The sequence below is a fragment of the Hemicordylus capensis genome, chromosome 4 (genome assembly GCF_027244095.1).
Source record: "Hemicordylus capensis ecotype Gifberg chromosome 4, rHemCap1.1.pri, whole genome shotgun sequence".
Taxonomy (NCBI): domain Eukaryota; kingdom Metazoa; phylum Chordata; class Lepidosauria; order Squamata; family Cordylidae; genus Hemicordylus; species Hemicordylus capensis.
This window is the reverse complement of record NC_069660.1, coordinates 78996915-79015838: the sequence shown is the minus strand read 5'-3', so window position 1 is coordinate 79015838 and position 18924 is coordinate 78996915. Positions and strand designations below refer to the sequence as shown.

Sequence of the window (18924 nt, the reverse complement as noted above, 5' to 3'; positions counted from 1 at the left end):
GGGCTGCACTGGGTTCAGAGGCACTGCAGTTAGATTAATTTTGGTTGTGATCTTGAAGATGTTTATTATCACTCAGCCCGGTTACCTTATAGGTAAGTTTGCTTAAGACTGTAGACAAAGTGATGAAATCTCCTTCAAGCACAATCTGAACTGGGAGCACCTGAACTGGAAGCAAGCCTTAAAGGGAGCAGGCAGGCTATTCTAACTGAATAGAAACTTGATGTCCCCAGCACTGTTTTCATCCCTAAGGTAGTATGATAGTTTATATGGAGAAACATCTTAGGAAGAAGGAAAATTCCTATTCAGAACAAAAAATCGGAGGTGCTGCAAAAATCCAGACTAACTCAGAATGCTCATGAAAGTGTGAGATTATATTACTGTAAAAGAAAGGGATCAGCAACTGGAGGCTCTAGAGCCAAATTCAGCCTCCTGAGATATATTAGTTGGACTCTCTACTGCTAACTATGATGCAAAAGAAGGGATGACTGTGACAATATGACTTGCTGGCAGGCTGGTTTGAATGTGGAGGATGGGGATGGAGACTTACCCTGCTCTATCATCCTCATCTCCTTTTCAATTTAGCCTTCCCATAAAACTGCTTGCTAATTAGGGCATACAGGGAAATGTAAATATTTTTTTCAAAAGGTTGTAAACACAGAGGCATGCAATACTTGCTTCTGAGCCCAAGCTGAGACTGCTCCCCCAGCAATGCCTGGCTAAAGGCGAGAGTGCTACAAAACTCTTTGCTGTCAGGCGATAAGGCTTGTGCATATGGATTTGGGTGTTGTGAGGATCACTACAGAGGGCTATTTTAACAACCTGATTGTCAGCTGGTCCCCCTCCCCACCAATGGCAAATGGCACTGGAAGGTCTGCCCCTCAACTCTGCCCACCGTCCCTCAGTCCAGCCCCTTCCACCTGTTCCAACCCTCACTTGCCATTTCTCTGCAGCACTCAGTAAGAACTCTCTTTTGAAGCACTAATTAAAAGTATCCTAATGTAATCTACACATATATTTAGGAGAAATCTTTGTGTTGATTTCCTCCTGTTGTATGCAGGCAATGAAAGTATAGGAGAGGGAGTGGACATGGGCTCAGAGGATACTGTCCTGTCCTAAATGCACTCCAAAGCAAGAAATAGATGCTGCTTTTCTTAAAGCAAGCAGCAGGACTTGTGCCGAATGTGAGCTTTGACAATAGTGTTACTCAACAAGCCTCACAATGTGTAGAGGTTTCCTAAAAGCCCAGATGCTGAAATTATGAGCTTGTAATTGAAATTCCTGGTCCCCACAGCTGTGAGAATGGCTTAAGCACTCCTCTGAAACAAAGGCAGTCAAGAGAGAAAATATGAGTTTCTGAATAAAATTAAGTCCTTCACTCTGCTTCATGGTATTTTTTTCTCCCAGTAATATAATATTTGAAAACCGCATCCCACAAATTACCACATTAAGGGAAATCTTGAACACAGTTGATTGCGACGAACACTTGTCCATTTCACCCATGTATTCAGGAGAGTAATTTGCTAATATGGTAGACCATTTTAAGGCTGCTCACAAGATTTTGGTTAGCCATTAGAGAGGTCTATTTCAGACTATGCTCAGACTTGTGGCAGCATAACAAGATTTTGGGAACTGTATATTGTGGAGGCTCTCTGAGCAAAGTGGTGAAGTAGGAATCACTCTTACAGAACGTGGTGGGACTTTTGCAAGGTACAATCTGCACAAAGCATTTTAATATCACTGTACCCCCCAAACCCAAAGGCCTCCTGATTAAAGGCATGACACTTCCTCTCCTTTCAAATGGTTCATTCTCCCTTTGCATCCCATTCTCTAATCAAAGCCTTTCCCTTCTCCACTGAGCCCCTCCTCCTTACTTTAGCCCCTTCCTCACATCCCTACACACATCTCCCCCCACCACCATCTTCAACCCTGTGAGGATTTTCTGAATAGAAGATTTATTCCCAGCCTCTTTCTGGTTCCCTCACCCTAGTGACCAGCTTCAGTTGCCAAGGAAACCAATGTTCTCCCACGGCGCCCCTCCCCAATCCTGAGCAGACAAAGCCCCTATTCCCCCTCCCCCTATGCTGTCTGCCTCCCCTTCCTCCTCCACCTGAACAGGGAGAGCCAGCATCAAAACACAACTGTAGAAATAAAGAGCTACATTGAGGCAAGGGGTGGGGGGCAGACAGGTCAGCCAATGAGGATCACTCCCGTCTCTCCTCCCTGCCCAACCAATATATTTGGGGTCCCTCTCACTCCTTGGGCACAGCAGCAGCAGCAGCATCTCCAACTAAGAATGTGCATGGATGCAGGGGTATGTCTTTCCCAAAGACCAAGTAGAACTCAAAGTGTTTCCCAGGACACTACTATCCTCTCTATGGAAAGTCCATCACAGGGCCTTGTTGGCAGGGTCCTGGCTAAGGGCACAGAGATATACCTATGACTGATTTATTTGCTTGTTTCTTGGAATATTTATATACTGCTTTTCAACCAAAAAAAAAATCTCAGAGAGATATCCATAGCAAAGGAATCAGAAAATAGTTCCCTGTCCCAAAGGATTTTCACAATCTAAATAGAAACATAAGGGAGACACCAGCAACTGCTACCGGAAGGGACACTACGCTGAGCTGAAAAGGAATAGTTAGAGTCGCCATGACCCCCTGAATTTTGGGTTTTACCCAGATTTTAAGCATCTTACCCAGATTGCTTAGCCCACCCAAATTCACCTGGATATCAGCTTTCTTTCTTTCTTTCTTTCTTTCTTTTTAAAGCTAAGCTCTAGCCCTTGTAGAAGCGGAGTTATGGAGCAAAACGTGCAATTATTTTCAAGCCAATTTACATAATATGCAAATTAGGCACCCAGATTTGGAAAGCCAGAATATGGCAACCCTAGGGATAGTTGAATATAAAAAGCTGATCCCCACCCTCACCATCACAGTCTTCCCGAGTAAGAATTCTTTTTGATTTTCAGTATAAAATATAGTAACTGGATGTCACCAGGACATAGGGAAACTAAAGGTGAATTACAGTTATAAGCTATAATGATACTGGACAGAGTATTGTACGTTTCCCAGACTATTGGAAGCACCTATATCTGGCAGCAGCGATATAGGAAGTTGCTGAAAGGCATAATCTCATACTGCACAGTAGATGTCAATGGTAAACCCCTCCTACCAAAGAAAACCACATGGCTCTGAGGTCGCCAGGAATCACCAATTCAAAGGCACAACTTTATTATTATACCTAATGTTATTAGCTAGAACTCACTGCTTGTCCCCCAGTATCCTGTGCTATCATTCTGAGGTTACTCATACCTCATTGTTATTATCAACAAATTAAACCAGTTGCTCCTTCTCCAGTGAGGGGGGAAATACAGATATCTGTAACTTTTGCTTTGTTTGGAGAAAAGCAGCAGGGAAGCTCAATATGGAGCAGAAAGATGATCAGAGGAGAAAGAGTCAAGAACATGCACATACACATACACACAGCCATCTGTCTCTGCTTTAAAGTCATAGCCTCCCCAGGCTGATATTGGTTTTTAAAAGAAATCAGAGGAAAGTTACACACCATGCCATGCCTAATTTCAGTCAGAGCGTTTAACAGCTGTACTGGCCTCAGTCTGAGAGCAAGAGACAAAGAAATGATCCAGAGGGTATATTTCATTGGATCAACTCTAGCTGTTGAAAAAGAAATGCAAACATTTGACCTACACAGATTTTTCACCAGGTATGGGTGAACAAAGCAGATTTTTAAAGATTTTGAACTGCATATCAAGGCTGGGGGCATGTATACTTGGCGGTGATGAGAACAAAGGCTTTTAAATCTCTCATCTTTATGCCTGATGGGAAAGCAATGTCTGTCTTGAATGTGTGCATTTTAAAATAAGCATTGGAGAAATAAAAGATCACGTCTGTTTTTATTCTACTTCTGCATTGTTTGACATTTAAGGGACAATACACTGCATAGATAAAATTAAGCAACTAAAACTCATTTGCATAATTGAGATTTAGAAGTTATCTCAAGGTTTTTATTCCAAAGTAACTCTCCTTATCCTTATGAACAAGAATTCCAGGGTGTTTTTGCCACACACATCTTGCTGATTACTTAGAGTCATTTACAGATCAGTATCTTTCTCTGTGAAGCTATAAGCTTACATGCATTGGTACAGAGGTTGTTCCAAAGAACCCTGGAGTTCTTCAATGAGATCAGTGATGACAGATGAGTTTTCTTGAAAAAGATCTGGCCACCACTACTGATTTTCTGAATGCCATGTGCAGCTGTGAGAGAACAGGGCGTGCTTTCAGTTCATGAAGGGTGATCCTTAGACCTAGCATGCCTGGCCTTCATCCTGTATAAATTGCTTATGCACACATAACATGCACCAGAATCCTTAACAACACATAGGAGTTCTGTGGCAGATATGCTGGGGTTCTTTGGCAGACTGGATGGTATAAAAATGGCTCCCTGAATGTAAGAATTAGTTGTCATACCATTGCATTAGAGACAACGCGCCCATTCACACGGCCTTTCGGGAGGGTGGGAAGGGAGGAAGTAGGGATGCCAACTGTCCCGCAGTATGCGGGATGTCCTGATTTCCTACAGGGAAATGCTCGTCCCATTCGGGACTCAATTACTGCTGCTTTTTGACACGCCGCTGAGTGGTGGCGGAGCAGGGACACCATGGTGAGAGCTCTCCCAGCCACTTTCCAAACTATGTATGGCTCTAGATGGGGCAGGAGCGGGGCTTGCTGGGGCTTCTGAGCACATGCTCATTTGGAGGCAGGCAGGGCAGAGGAAGAAGCCTTTCGCCCGCCCGCCTTCCTGGCTCCTCCCCTCCCTCCTGCAGTGAGTGGCGGTGAGTGCTTTTCAGTGAATTTAAGTGGCCACAGCAGCGCACCTGCTGCCCCAGCAAGCCCTGCTCCTGTTCCATCCAGAGCCATATATAGTTTGGGAAGCAGCCGGGAGTGCTCTCACCGCTCTCTCCTTGCTCTGCCACCACTCAGCAGTGGCTTTAAAAGTTTTTTTTTTAAGCCCCACCCCTAGGTGGCCATGCCCCCGACCCCCTCTAGTCCCCGTCCCGAATACAGCCAATGCAATGTTGGCAACCCTAGGAGGAAGGCTGCATAACATTCCCTTCCCCACAGATTATTACCAAGACATTACTGGTAGTCCGGGCAGTGCAGAGGTGTGTAGGTTGGGACCAGTGTTCCCTCCAGCAGGGATTCACAGATGTTGTTGACTACAACTCCCATAATCCCCAAGCAAAAGCCACTGCAGCTGTGGATTCTGGGAGTTGTAGTCAGCAACATCTAGGGATCCCTGTTAGAGGGAACACTGGTTGGGACATGTTGTCCCAGCCCCCAGAAATCCCACAATGCACTGTGTGAGTGCATGGTGCATTGTGGAGATCCCCCTGGCAATGTCCGGGAACCCACTTCTGTGCCAGTGCCGGCTGGGAGCAGCCGGTGCTCACACATGAGCAGTTAACCCCAAGCAGGGGCATAACTATAATAGGGCAAGGGGAGACAGTTGTCTGGGGGCCCACCGCCTTGGGGGGACCCCCCAGAGGCAAGTCACATGACTGACTCCCCCAGCCGTGCACCCACCTGGGCTTCCTTCAGTTGTATTCATCCTCCGGAATTGATGTCAGAGTTAAGACCTGGAGCTACCAGAACAGCATGTCTTTCTCTAGTACCATTAAATGACTTGCATCGTCCACATTCACAAAACTTTTAAAAAAATAATTTAGGATGATGTTCTATTCAGCCTCATTTAAGATTTCTTTACTTCATGAGCTGAGCTTCAGTGAGGGGGTGTGCATTTTAAAATCTTGTCTCTGGGCCCACTCCAACCTTGCTACGCCTCTGACCCCAAGTTAACGGGCGCACGCCCTTAACCTCAGCTAACTGGTGGGCTCCATAGGTGGGTCTGCCTCCATGGTGCCACCAGGATCTGTATGGATCCCAGCACTTTTCACAGGCAGTCAAACCCAAGCTTGGCTGCCTTCGCCTGGTCGTGGCTGCTCGTGAGAAATACCTCAACAACTCTGTTGTGAGACAAGAACCCCTAATTATACCAAAGATTGCTGATTCCCTTTCAGCAAGACAAGTCATGAGCACACATTATACTGCTCAGATCAGGAGATTACACTACAAGGTACTGCAGGGCAACTTGGCAAAGCCACAAATATAATTCATGGCATAATGCAGACATGGACAAGACAACAGCAATGTATGCTGCAGATCAGCTGTGTACTGGAAGCAAAACTAAGTCCTTTTCATTTCCAATATTTCACCATTTATAATCACCTTCACTGCGAGTTTTCCTTAAGCACCCCCATTCAGTTCACACTCTACACCCCCGGTTATTCTTAGTGCCTTTCCGGCACACACAGACCACCTCCACCACCACCACCACCAATAACTGTGTGTTCATGGATCACTACCACACTGCTTGTTACTGCAAGGGCACTAAGAATTAGTAGTAAATCAAAAGGGAAACACTGTTCATGAAAACTTTCTGCTTCTGCAAAATACTTACACATACCCTTTGGAGACTTTGTGGGGTACCCTGCAAAAGGAGGTGTGTTTGCCCATTCAGAATAGGGGCAATGCTGATCAAGAGAGCATTGTGCTCACTCTAAATTGGCTTTGTAACACTTTCACATACCCAGTTCCGATTGGCTACATAGTGATTGGCTATGTGTAGTTTCCACATCTTCTGCCTGTGGGCTTCCCAGAAGCATCTGATGGGCTACTGTGGAAACAGGATGTTGGACTAGACAGGCCTTCGGTCTGATCCAGAAAGGCTCTTCTTATGTTAATACATTTCCTCTTAACTAAACAGCAGCTGGATTGTGACCATGGGAAGGGGGGCTTTAAGTCTATCTCACTAGTCCCAATATGGACAAGGGGGCCCCAGGACTGATATTTCCCTGGAGTATGAACTCCCATTGGTGCCAATTCAAAGTTCCCCTCCAACCCAGGGAAAATAGCAGTCATGTAGAGGTGAGACCACCAAAGCCTCGATCCCCCATGGTAAGGTCTTGATCTGCAGGAGCCCAATTCAGCTGCTGTTTAGTTAAGAGGGAAAGCACATTTACTTCAAGCATATGCTTAATATGATAAGCAATTTGATTCCTAGTCCTGCCAGTGCTGAGGCCTGCTAAGCAAATGGTTCAGTCCAAATCTCATCCAAGACAAAATGCTGCCTTGGAATTTTGAAGCCTTACAAAACCTGGAAAGCTACTGTCATCAAACTAAGATAATCCCAGGAAGATTATGCCAGTGCCAAAATGACTAGATGGAGAATCTGACAGAGGGATGTAAAGAGCCCAAGTGACTGAGTGGGTGGGCCAGATGATGTGGGGGAGTGGATGTGGGAGAAGGAGATGTCAATCTAGATTATTGGAGCTGAGAAGGTAGACATAGGATTTCTAACAGCATGGTAGAGGGGATTAGCACCAGAGCTCGACTTGCTATTGGTGCTGGGGACAGGGGTCCTGCCTGATCCAGCGGCAGAAGCTCCATTCTCCTTTCTGCTGTATTTACCCAGCATGGAAGGGTCAATTCCACAAACTATGAATAATGTTTTACTCGCTTCCTTCACAATATAAATACAAAAGTACCAGGGCACAGAGCTAATACCATCCAAATCACCTGCCATGGGTACTTATGAATTTAGATTGCATTTATATCCATGATGGATCAATGGCTCTCTTGGCTAACAGCATACGTTAAGAGGTCCTCTTTCTGGGTGGGCAGGGAAACTTTCTCTTTCTCTGGATCACAGCTTGTAATAAGAGAGATATCCCTGTGTCAGATATTTTTGGACAACCAGTATAAGAGGCCATGCAGATAGCTTCTCCCCTGTCTGCCTTTAGGGCATGGAAGTAGAAGGGGCCAACTTCTATCACAGAGTAGAGAGAGAGAGACAGTCCATAACTTGTGGTTGGCTGGAGACAGAATTTCTCAAATGCTGCCACAGTAGCTGCATATGTCCACCAGGGACTAGTGTGCATGCAACCGCCGCCTGACAGTTCGAAGGTGGGGGGGGGATCTCTTTAAGGATGGGGAGGGTGCTTTTACCCCTCCCACCGGCACTTTTAAAACGGTCCGGCAGGGCAGCAGCGTACCTCCTTGCCACCCCGGCGCCTCCTCGGACCGGAAGTGACCGGAAGTTGCTACTGTGCGTCAAATAACTTTTCTTGCACAAGGGGAGAATCAGGAAGGCTAGCGCTGTGCATATGCTTTTATTATAAGCAGTTATTCAGTATGTCAGCCTGTATCAGTAGATGTGTGTTAGCTTCAGGATGACTTGATAAATATCTATGTAAAGGCTGAGTACATACACACCTAGTGGGAAAGGCCCCAGGTGTTGCTGTTCTTTTCGGGAACTAATCCATCTATTTTGAATAAGGCCTCAGAGTATCCTAGCCAACGCTATTCCTGGGCAGGTAGACAAAATCCAGTCAAGGAATAGACACTTCTTGGTTCTGAAGCAGGCAAGCAGGCTTACTGTTAAATAGGCTGCATAGATGGAGATGCTGCTATTCTGATACATTATAGAACACAGAGGTTCTGGGGATGCCAAGCAAAAGAGAGGTGTGCAGACAGACAGACAGACAGACAGACAGACAGACATATGGACACCCACACCAGACTAGTTTCCTATCTCTTTCATCTCTTGGCAAAATGTAAGAGGTCAGAAGAGGAGAACAGCTTATTGTCCTTACTGGGAAAGCTATCAGTGAATCTATAGCCAGTCTGCCATTGTCCGGCTCTTTGTGAAGAGAAATCTGGCTGAACTGGGGCACAAACAAGGGGCCATTCATATCCTGGCCACTGCATCTGTTGTATCGCAAACACAACAGAGCAGCAGGCCAATCCAGGCCCTACTATGTTAAGTACGCTGGCCTCAGGGAAAAAACGCCTCCGTCTCAGCTAACATTATAGCAGCAGGGAGAGGTCATCTTCCTAAGATCCAAAGCAGAGAACTACCGCAGGATATGGGCGACACTCCCCACAAAAGTGTCCCGACTATAACTGCTAGAGCAGACTTGTTCTCTGTTGCTCCTGAGGTCATGACTAGAACCAATGGGTTGAAATTGCAAGGAAACAGATTTAGGCTAGACATTTGGAACACTTTCCTAACTGTAAGAGTTGTTTGACAGTGAAACAGTCTGCCTAGTGGGCTAGGGGAAGGAGAGCTGGGTGGGCTCTCCTCCCTTGGGAGTTTCCAAACAGAGGCTGGATAGCCATCTGCCAGGAATGTTGCTCCTGCAGTTTCCTACACTGAGCAGACTTACCTTAACTCTATTTTTAAAAATTATAATAATAATTCTATGATTCTCTTCATTGATTCTTTGAACTCAGCAACAGACAACCATGATCTGAGCATCATTTTCCATTCCCTTCTGCCAAGAGGAAATTAACTTCCACCTCCCAGAGAAGCACATATGCTCCTGAGTGAAGCACAACCAGGCAGCAGGTGACTCCATCACTCTTAAGCTGCCCAAACTTACAGCTGTGAAGACAAGCTTGGAAGTGCATGTTCAATATCTGTGAAATCTCAGGAAATCTCATGCCCAGGAAGGGTATGAGTGGAGGCTGAGTAGTGTTCAAATTATGAAGGGACAGAGAGGACCCAAACCCCTTACCTTTTGCAGCAGCCCTTTAGAAGACTACAAGGGGGACAGTATTCAGTCAAAACTGGGATCAGAAGTGGCTTCTGAATTTTATTAAGGGCTCCTCTGCCTGGGCACTTTCCAGATTAGCCGCTTCAAAGCGGCTAAATGCCTCGGTCAGGCAAATCACAGTCAAAACGTAAAAACTAACAACTCGAGAAAACCACACCTTTTTAACGCTGGATAAAGACATCATAGCACTAAATCACAATGATTTAATTCGAAGCAAGGCATCCGACATATGAACGGCACCCTGCAGTCAGTGTCAGGACTGCGGTGTCACAACACAGGAAGTGTGGAAGCACACTTCCGAGACACATCCTGACCCCTTTTTAGGGTCTAATCTAGAAAGCGCCCCCACCCCATACTTCAAGCCAGCTGAGCAGTATTTTCAGAAGTCAAAGGATATTCCAGGATCTCCTCACCCAATTATTAGCAGAAGCAAAATAAGCTCTGTCACATCTTTAAAGAGATGCAGCGGAATCTAATTTGCTTGATTCATACAATGTGCAAAATTCAATTTTTCCTGGAATAGAATTTGGGCTACTTTGGTGCAGAATAGAAGAAGGATGGGCATGGGTGTGGAGTGGAGCGAGCATGAAAGTCAGAAATTGCATAAGATACTGAGCGGTGTGGTGTATAAGATAGAGCATTACTGTATTATCATTACTACATTAGTTTGGTATGTGGAAGACTCAGGTTCAAGCCCCACTAGACCCTGGGTAATCCTCCATTCTCCAGCTTAACCCATCTTTCTGAGTTGTTTTGAGCATAAATCAGTTAAGAATTGTAAAGCATTTTCATACTGAAAAGCACTATAGAAATGATAATGAAGTCAGGTAGAACTGGTACAGACCAAAGAGTTAAATAAAATGAGGTAATATTTTCAGATGTGTGAACAGTTGGGGAACTGGATGGATTGCATCGGTGGAATCCAGCAGACGGTTCTGTCCTCCGAGGATCCCACTCCCCTAACCAATACTCACCAGTGTAGCCCTCTTGGCACTCGCAAGTATAACCTCCTTCGCGGCTCCGGCAGTACCCATTGTTGCCACAGGGGTTAGAATAGCAGAGGTCGATCTCAGTCTCACAATAATCACCAGTGAAGCCAAGCGGGCAGCGGCAACGTAGACCATTGACAGGGTGGATGGGTCGGAAAAGGATGGTGTCAGAGGCAATGAAGGGTGCTGAGCTGTCAAACTTCAGCACTGACACACAGCGCATGTAATTCTCACAGGGCTCCCGCAGACAAATGTTGTCGTCAAAGGGCAGAACCCGCTGCTCTGAAATGGCAGCCAGGAGTGTGCGGTTGAGGTAGAGCCGCTCCTGCAAGTCCTCTGAAGGAATATAGCGCCATCCATGGGCTCCATCTGGAAGTAACACTGACAGACTGACATTAAGGATCTGAGCCACCTGCACATCTGTGTCGTTCTGGATGTTGAAAAGGACCACATGGTCCCGAGGAGCAGTCAGCACAGTTGCCACCCCTTCAAGGAAGAGGGCCAGCAGTGGTGAAAGGAAACGTTCCTGAGACATGTTCTCCAACCGTAGTGTGATGCTATTGGTCAGCATCTCATCTGTGATGATGGTCACTTGGAGTGTGCACTGGGCAGCCACACTGTGGATCCCATCTGTGGAAAGGAAGGAAAGGAAGAGTTCATGCTTGCACAGTATAGTGAAGAGGAGAGCATGGAGGAGGCTACCTTACAGAGAGCAGCTTCACTGCTGCATGGAAATAAGCTTTGATCACACATGACAGTAGTAGAGATTGAGGGGCCTAGCATCTACAATCGCTGAAATAGAGAACAGGATGCATAACATAACAAACTTCCCACCTGCTCCTTCTGTATGGTAAATATTAGCTCCATGGGCTCGATATGGCTACTCTTGGTCTAAATCAGATTTAACTCTACCTACATCTACCTGCTGATGGTGCTACCTCTTTAGTGCCATGAGCATTGCCACAGTGCACTGCTTCAAATTTCCTGCCATACTGAAATAGTGAAAGGGGTAACATTCTCCTGTACCGGGATAGATATTGTCCATGCATTTCATATGACTAGCAGATGTTGCTTAGTTATTATTGTTACTACAAAGGATATTTATATACCGCTTATCAACAAAAATGTTCTCAAAGCCAGCTGTTCCCTTAAACTAGGGATTCTCAACGTGTGGGTCCCCAGATGTAATTGGACTTCAACTCCCATAATTCCCAACCAAAGGCCACTGGGGCTGAGGATTATGGGAGTTGAAGTCCAATAACATCTGGGGACCCACACGTTGAGAAACCCTGCCTTAAACAAAGGCTGCACAACTTTGGCCTTCCTGCAGATCATCACAACTCCCATAATTCCTGACTACGGTATAGAAATCGAATGAATGAATGAAGTGCAGCCCTGCCTTAAGGATTTTCCTTCCAGGGGATCACTAAACAAGACTTCAGGGCAAGAAAGCTTAATGTCTTGGGTGTCCCCCTCTCTGCCGCCCCACATACTTCCCACCTGGCTAAAATTACATCAGTAGTACCAATGATTTGGGGACAAATAAATGGGGGGTTGGGAAAGGTTAGGACTATACCACAATTCTGCAATTACACTCCTGATTCAGAAACATACTGCAAGTGAGATGTTTTCTGAGGTTCAATCAAGGGTTCATTCAATCAAATCCACTCCACTTGTTCATATGAGAAAACCTGCAGGTGAGGGGGAGGCTTTGAATGAACTAGAAATTTTTAAGCATTACAAGGCCTGACGCCCCATATTGCTGTCAGACACTATCGCAAGGAAGGCCACAAGAGAAGCATACTGTATGGTGGAAATCAGGCATATAATGAGGGACAAAAGAACAGCTTCAAACCGTGCACAAATCAGAAATTCCTTAGTGTCAGGGACAGTGATGCATGGACAGATGGATTCTTAAGACAAAACTAGACACTGCAAGAGACACAGAGTTACCTCTTTCTTGCATCATTCTGATAGTCTAGAATAACAGATTAGTGCAGTTCACACAACCATAAACGGGGTAGGAGATGCGTCCTTTACAGTTTTGGAAGCTAGGCATTTTTCCAATGTGTGCGTATGTGTGTGTGAAAAGTGGACACAGGGAGCTTGGCCATCTGTCAAGCCTCAGCCGGATAGGAAGAGCACACCTTACCCAGATTCCATTCCCAGCTTCTGAATGAAGTAAGCAGAAAAATCATCCTACCCAGCTGGGGCTTGACAGACGATTAAGATCTCTGCCTCCAACCTCACATTTTACAAGCACATGAGCACAAAGTTTTTTAATTTTTTATTTATTTACCACCCCTTCAAAAATGGTTCAGCTCCTGAAACTGAGTAGATCTCGTCTCCTACCCAGTTTATGGTTGTGTGAATTGCCCTAGTATGTGATATGACATCACACTGCATGTTTCATCATCAGCTGCTGGAGGGGAAGGAAACCATGACACCATGCCATGCACTATTTATACTAGATGCTACAAGAAAGAGTGAGAGAGAGAGACATGGAAGAATAGTAGTTCTGTGTCTCTTGTAAGCTCTACTTCCACCTCAAAGCCACTTCACAAACCCCAAAAGGTAGATATTAAAAAAAGAGAGAGAGAAGAAAGGATGGGCCCCTGAGTTTTCACTATTGGGTGCCTGCACTTTTTCTGTAATGAATGAAGGGCACTACATGTCTGAAAACATGTCCTCAAAAGAAACCCTCACCAATAGTGTACATCGGAAGCTTGTTTACCACGCATTTTGAGACATCTTTCATATATGACAGAAGAAACATGGTTGATCCACAGGTGGAAATGAGGAAACCTATCTTCACTTACAATATCTGAAGTAACTCTCAGAAAACCTGCACACTAAAAAGGATTCAAAATGCAGCAAAATACCTCAGGGATCACTTTCAGATAGTACAGATTACTTCTACTGTCACCAGCCAAGATGAACTGAATGTGTTCATTGAAAAAACATTGCAGCAGTGTTGTTACTACTTTATACTGCGGTAGATGATGTCCACAGACATCATTGTCTCATCCTCCTTCCCTTTCCCTCCTGTTGCTCCATCCCTTTTGATACTCTCCTCCATGTGTGATTCCTACTATTGTGACTTGTCCCCATTATCCAACGGTCATCTCGCTAATGAGACTCCTCCTGCTTGCAGAACTGAGGGTGCCTCACCCCCTGCAAAGGTCAGAATCAGTGAGGTGAGGGGCACGGAAGCTGTTTTCCTGGAGTTCTTCTGTTACAGAGCATGGAACAGAACCCAGGCGTACAGTAACTTTCTTCACTTGTCCTGAGCAAAAACAATAAGCCAGTTGGGATGGTTTTTAACATCCTACAATCATTAGCTTGTCCTGAGCAAAAACAATAAGCCAGCTGGGAAGTTTTAAAAAAAATGGCTTCCCTTCACACAGTGAGACACAGGAGCGAGTCCAAGAGCTGTTTCCCCTCCAAATCCACCCAACACACCTACCCCCCTGCCTTCACCACCACCAGCAATTCACAACTTGTGTCATTTCACAACTTGTTTAGCTGCTGTTCACAATTTGTTTTTGCTGTATACATTGGTTGAGGTTTTTAATTTGGATTTATGAACTTCTAGTATTTTGTTATGGGTTTTACCTGTAACTCACTTTGAGAGACTAGTGTGTGGCCAATCAAGCAGATCAGAATTAAACAAATACATACACAGCAGCAAGCTCTGCCTACATATAAAAATATATATGCTACAGTAAAACGCAGTTAAAACACCCCACCCCACCCCTACCCCCACTTCCCTGTTACAGAAACCATTTCATTCCCCCCCTACCAAAGTGTTGTCCATCTCTATTCCCGGAACTTCTCTACCATGGATGAAATTCATATTCTCTATCCAGTCTAAATAGAAGGGTACTACAGTGAAATAACTGGATCTATACCCGAGAGCCTTCAATTCAGTGCTGAGACTCACTAAAGAGCCAGAATTAGAGCTATTATGGTCTAATGGTTAGTGTTGAACTAGGACTGATGAGACCTGAGTTCAAATCCCTGTTCAGTCATGAAACTCATTGGGTGACTCTGAGCCAGTCACTTCTCGCTCAGCCTACCTCACAAGGCTGTTGTGAGGATAAACATAAACTATGTACACGGCTCTGGGCTGCTTGGAGGAAGAGTGGGATATAAATGTAAAATAAATGTAAATGTTAAAAAAATTAAAAAGATAACCTCCAGAAGCCATGGCCAAACCCAATAGAAAGAGAAGCACCAGGAAGGAAAAAAAGATGCATTCAAAAGAGAGGAGCAGGTAGCCCAGAGCAGGACAAAGGAAGGAAGGATGATCCTTGTTTATGTCCAGTGCCTTGGCCCCAGCAAGAGGAAAATGGGGAGTGAAAATAAGCAAGCTGCCTGCTCAGGAAGCAGAGGAGGAAACTCAGGTCATCCTGTCAGCCGCAGGGCTGGGCTCACTCAGCAACTGCCACCAGGAACAGCAAGTGCTTTGCGATATTGCACTGAACTGGCCATGTGACCAGGAAAGAACATTCCATACACACAGGAACAATACCACCAGACACACAAGCCAACCAGACATGCACAGTATTTTCCTGAGATGCAGGCATGAGGCCCAACCTTTAGGTGATCTTCAGCCAGAGTAGAGGCTTTATATTAACCACTTTCATCTCTCTCTCTCTCTCTCTCTCTCACTCTCACTCTCACTCTCACTCTCTCTCCCTCTCCCTCCCTCCTTCTCCCATTAGTGATGGAAAAGGAAATACCAGGGCCACCCTATGTGTCTGCCTGGCTGGAAGACCTTCCACACTAAAAGAGTAAACACATCAGACACACACATCATTTTATTTTAAACCCAGTTTCTGTCTTTCTCCTTCAGCAGGGTAGAGAAGGACCCTGTCTCTTGGCTTATGTAACTCTGTAGAACACCATCGTGATACCATGTATATTGATGATGCTGTATAAAAGAAAATCAGCTATTATTATTAGCTACTCATTAACTATTGCAATGACCACTACTACTATAATTGAAGCAAGAACCTGAAGAGTACAAGACAGAATAAAGGTGTTGCTGTGGAATCTATTAATTGTCTACTACATGCAACTCCAGGATGCTCTATTAAACAATAACAAGGGCATACTCTCTCTCTCTCTCTCTCTCTCTCTCTCTCTCTCTCTCTCTCTCAGCTTCAGTTCACCACTGGGGGTCTCCAGTCTCTTATCTGTTCACAAAGCATCCATTTGACCCCCTGTAATGTAGAATCAACAAGAAGAGACAGAGATAATTGAGCAAGATGCTAGCCAACTACCTGGCACAAACAAGGAGATGAAATATCTAGGTAAACTGTAATCAAAGTAGATATCTCCCCTCTCCTCACAAAAAAAAAATATAAGAAAGTCTGGATGCTCCCCTAGACCTTGCTGGTGGGCTTCTCCTTCCTGCCCGCCCCCATCTCTGCCCATTCAAGCAGCTTGCATTTAGACTGTTCAGTCCTCCAGTTCAAGCAAATGCTGTCAATAATTAACTGCCTTAATCTGAGCAATGGCAGGAATCCACTGGTTGAGTAGCTGCCAGGGGCTGTGATTGGTAACTATCTCTGGCACCCCCACACTGAGGAATTCCCTTGGGAAATTAGCTCAGCCCCCATCTAGCATCAATTAGAAGCAATTTGGTTATATTTCAGATTTAACTGCATGTGCAACAAAATAAAGAGCACATAGCAGCAACTCTCAAAACTACCCTAGTCCTCTGTATAATGGAGTTGGAAAGAATTGTGATTAAGGTGAAACTGGTTCACTATCAAGCTGGTTCCTTATCATGAGCAGCTGCAAGGGGTTATAGGCCCTGATGCAAATCCATGACCCTACCTGTTATTACAGTGGCACCACTGACCAGCAATGCCAATGGCTTAAACTTCTGACCCATAGATGAGAGTAATGTTCCTCTTTCTGGGAATGTCCAGAGGTCTTAGAGTCAGAATTTCTAGGAGGGAGGAGATGGCCAAAAATCAGAAATCTCTGATATGGAAAATGAGGATCCAGGGCGACAAAAAGACTCCAGGCCATTCAACCCAAGAAGGAAAGGGGGGAAAGTATGTCAAGAAAGAAGTTTCAGAATCCTGCAGGCTGGCAGTTGTCATCTTACAACTGCTTTATGCCATCCATTACATGGATTTTATGGGTCCTAATATGGCTGCCAAAACACATTCCACTAGCCTAGAACGTGCCTTAGGAACTGAACATGGATGGAATTTTGTAACAACTGAGTTAAATACTGCTAGCAAAAATCCAAGAGGGAAAGAGACCTGAGAGTCAAACTAGACATGTGGCAGACAGTCAGACCTGTGTGCTGAAACCAAATCTGTTGCACAAGAACGGGGATCTGATTTTAACAGTTAAGAGTGTGTAGGTAAGTGGTGCTGAACCCAGCCAATAGCTTTCCTCTCCACAGCCTCCCTCCACAGACACCTTTTCCTTAGCCAGGCTACAACGCCAGCAGTGAATCTGGCTAGGCGCAAAAGTGTTTGGGAAGCCAGGATATTTGGCAGTAAACTGTGGGGAAGGGATTCTGCACCTTTTGCTGAAAATCGAAGACACATACACATGACATAGTTTGACTGACAGAATCAAACTGACACAGCGACTGACACAGATCTGGCTTTAAACACACAAAATGGAAGCTGTCATGTCTAGTTGGCCCTCAAGCTGAAGAACTAGGGAAGAACACTCACATCAAGAGATCAACCTATTTCCCTTCTAAATAAATATACATGGGCGCTTTCCAGGTTACAGGCTATAACAACAGTAAAATGCTTTGGCTTGGCACAATAGAACTGAAAACATAAATAGAGGGTGTTGAGCAAAGCCACCAGCAGGAGGAGCAGTCTTTTTTAGTTTGCTCAAACCTCCTACAACAAAAAAATACAGTTTTGCTTTGCTTTTTTTTGGCAACATTGTAGCACTGTATTACAAAGATAAAACCCGAAAGAAGGCATTCAAAATGTAAACACCTTGCTGACAGAGCAGGGACTGCAATGTTGAAACACAGGCAGTAAGGAAGCACATTTACCGGACACATAGTGACATTGTTGTAGCGTGTAATCTGGAAAGAACCCTGGCATGGTGTGCCTGCTGGCTAGGTAGTCCTTCTCAATGTGTGTTACAAAAGTGATATCCCACATACTGTATTTCCTGCTTCAGTTCCTGTGTTCTTGCCTGTCTGAAATTTGATTCAGTTCAGGGTGGTTGCAGCTTCTAGAACTTTAATGTGATGGATGAAGGATAGAACAGCTGGACTTGAAACACTTCCATTAATTTTAGAACTCCATGAGGGCTGATACATGAGGCTCCTTTTGCAGCATGGATTATAAAAGATTACTGAGATAAGAAGTCTGAATCACTCACAGGGAAGAGCACATTTTGTAGCTACAGTTTTATACTGCTGCTATAGTTGATTCCTTATACTTTGGCTAAATGCTAGGCAAACTGAAGAACAAGAGTTGTGGACCATTCATTACTTTCAAAACTGCATTTAGGTCTCTGTTCTCTCTGTCACACACACAATGCTTCATTATACCTTCTTCAATAATGTTCTTTAACATAAATTGGACTTTAAGCACAGTGTGGTTTAAGGGATGCTGCTCAAGAGTTCTAGCTTTACCTCCACACATCCACACTTTACGTTTATTTCTTTTGGATCCTTAAGGGTCTCTGAGATATAGTGCACTCCCAGCTTGGCTAAGGGAAATGAGGCAAGGCTACCTACTTCTCAGAGATGCTGAGCTTCCCAGCATCACCAAAATAATCACAAACAGAGCTTGTTTATAACAATTTCAGAAAGCAGAGGGCTGCTCTGGAATTTGGGTGCCTGAGGGCCATAAGAGCTCAGTTCTTTCTATGGACACTTGAACATACTGAACTGATAAGTTACACCATGTAATTATTTCTTAATTATAATTTTAATTTCTTAAATATAACTTAAAGTATATTAATCCAAGATTTCTTATGCAAGTAGGTCACAATAATATGGATCTCAATAACTTTTCATTGGATTATCATTTTTATGAGTATTATCTAAGAGAGAGAGAGAGCTTGTTGGGTGCCTGAGACTTCCATAATGAAAGAGAAATGTATTTTTTCTGGATAAGGCTTCTTAAGACTACAAAAGCTGTGGCAAGCCAGGGTAGTATAAGGCTGTTCCTTATCTCTTTATAACAGAGGACAAGTCCAAGTCTCTATCTATTGCTCAAAAAGAACAATAAG

General features: G+C 44.6%; 1 protein-coding gene across 4 annotated transcripts in view; it reads right to left on the bottom strand.

Annotated features, from left to right (window-relative positions):
• The window catches only part of CELSR2 (cadherin EGF LAG seven-pass G-type receptor 2), a 120814-nt gene that overhangs the window by 69661 nt on the left and 32229 nt on the right, over nucleotides 1-18924 (bottom strand). For all 4 annotated transcript variants that reach the window (XM_053247371.1, XM_053247372.1, XM_053247373.1 and 1 more), the window contains exon 2: nucleotides 10669-11313. In XM_053247371.1, coding sequence (XP_053103346.1) covers nucleotides 10669-11313 — 645 coding nt within the window. The remainder of the gene's footprint in view (nucleotides 1-10668; nucleotides 11314-18924) is intronic.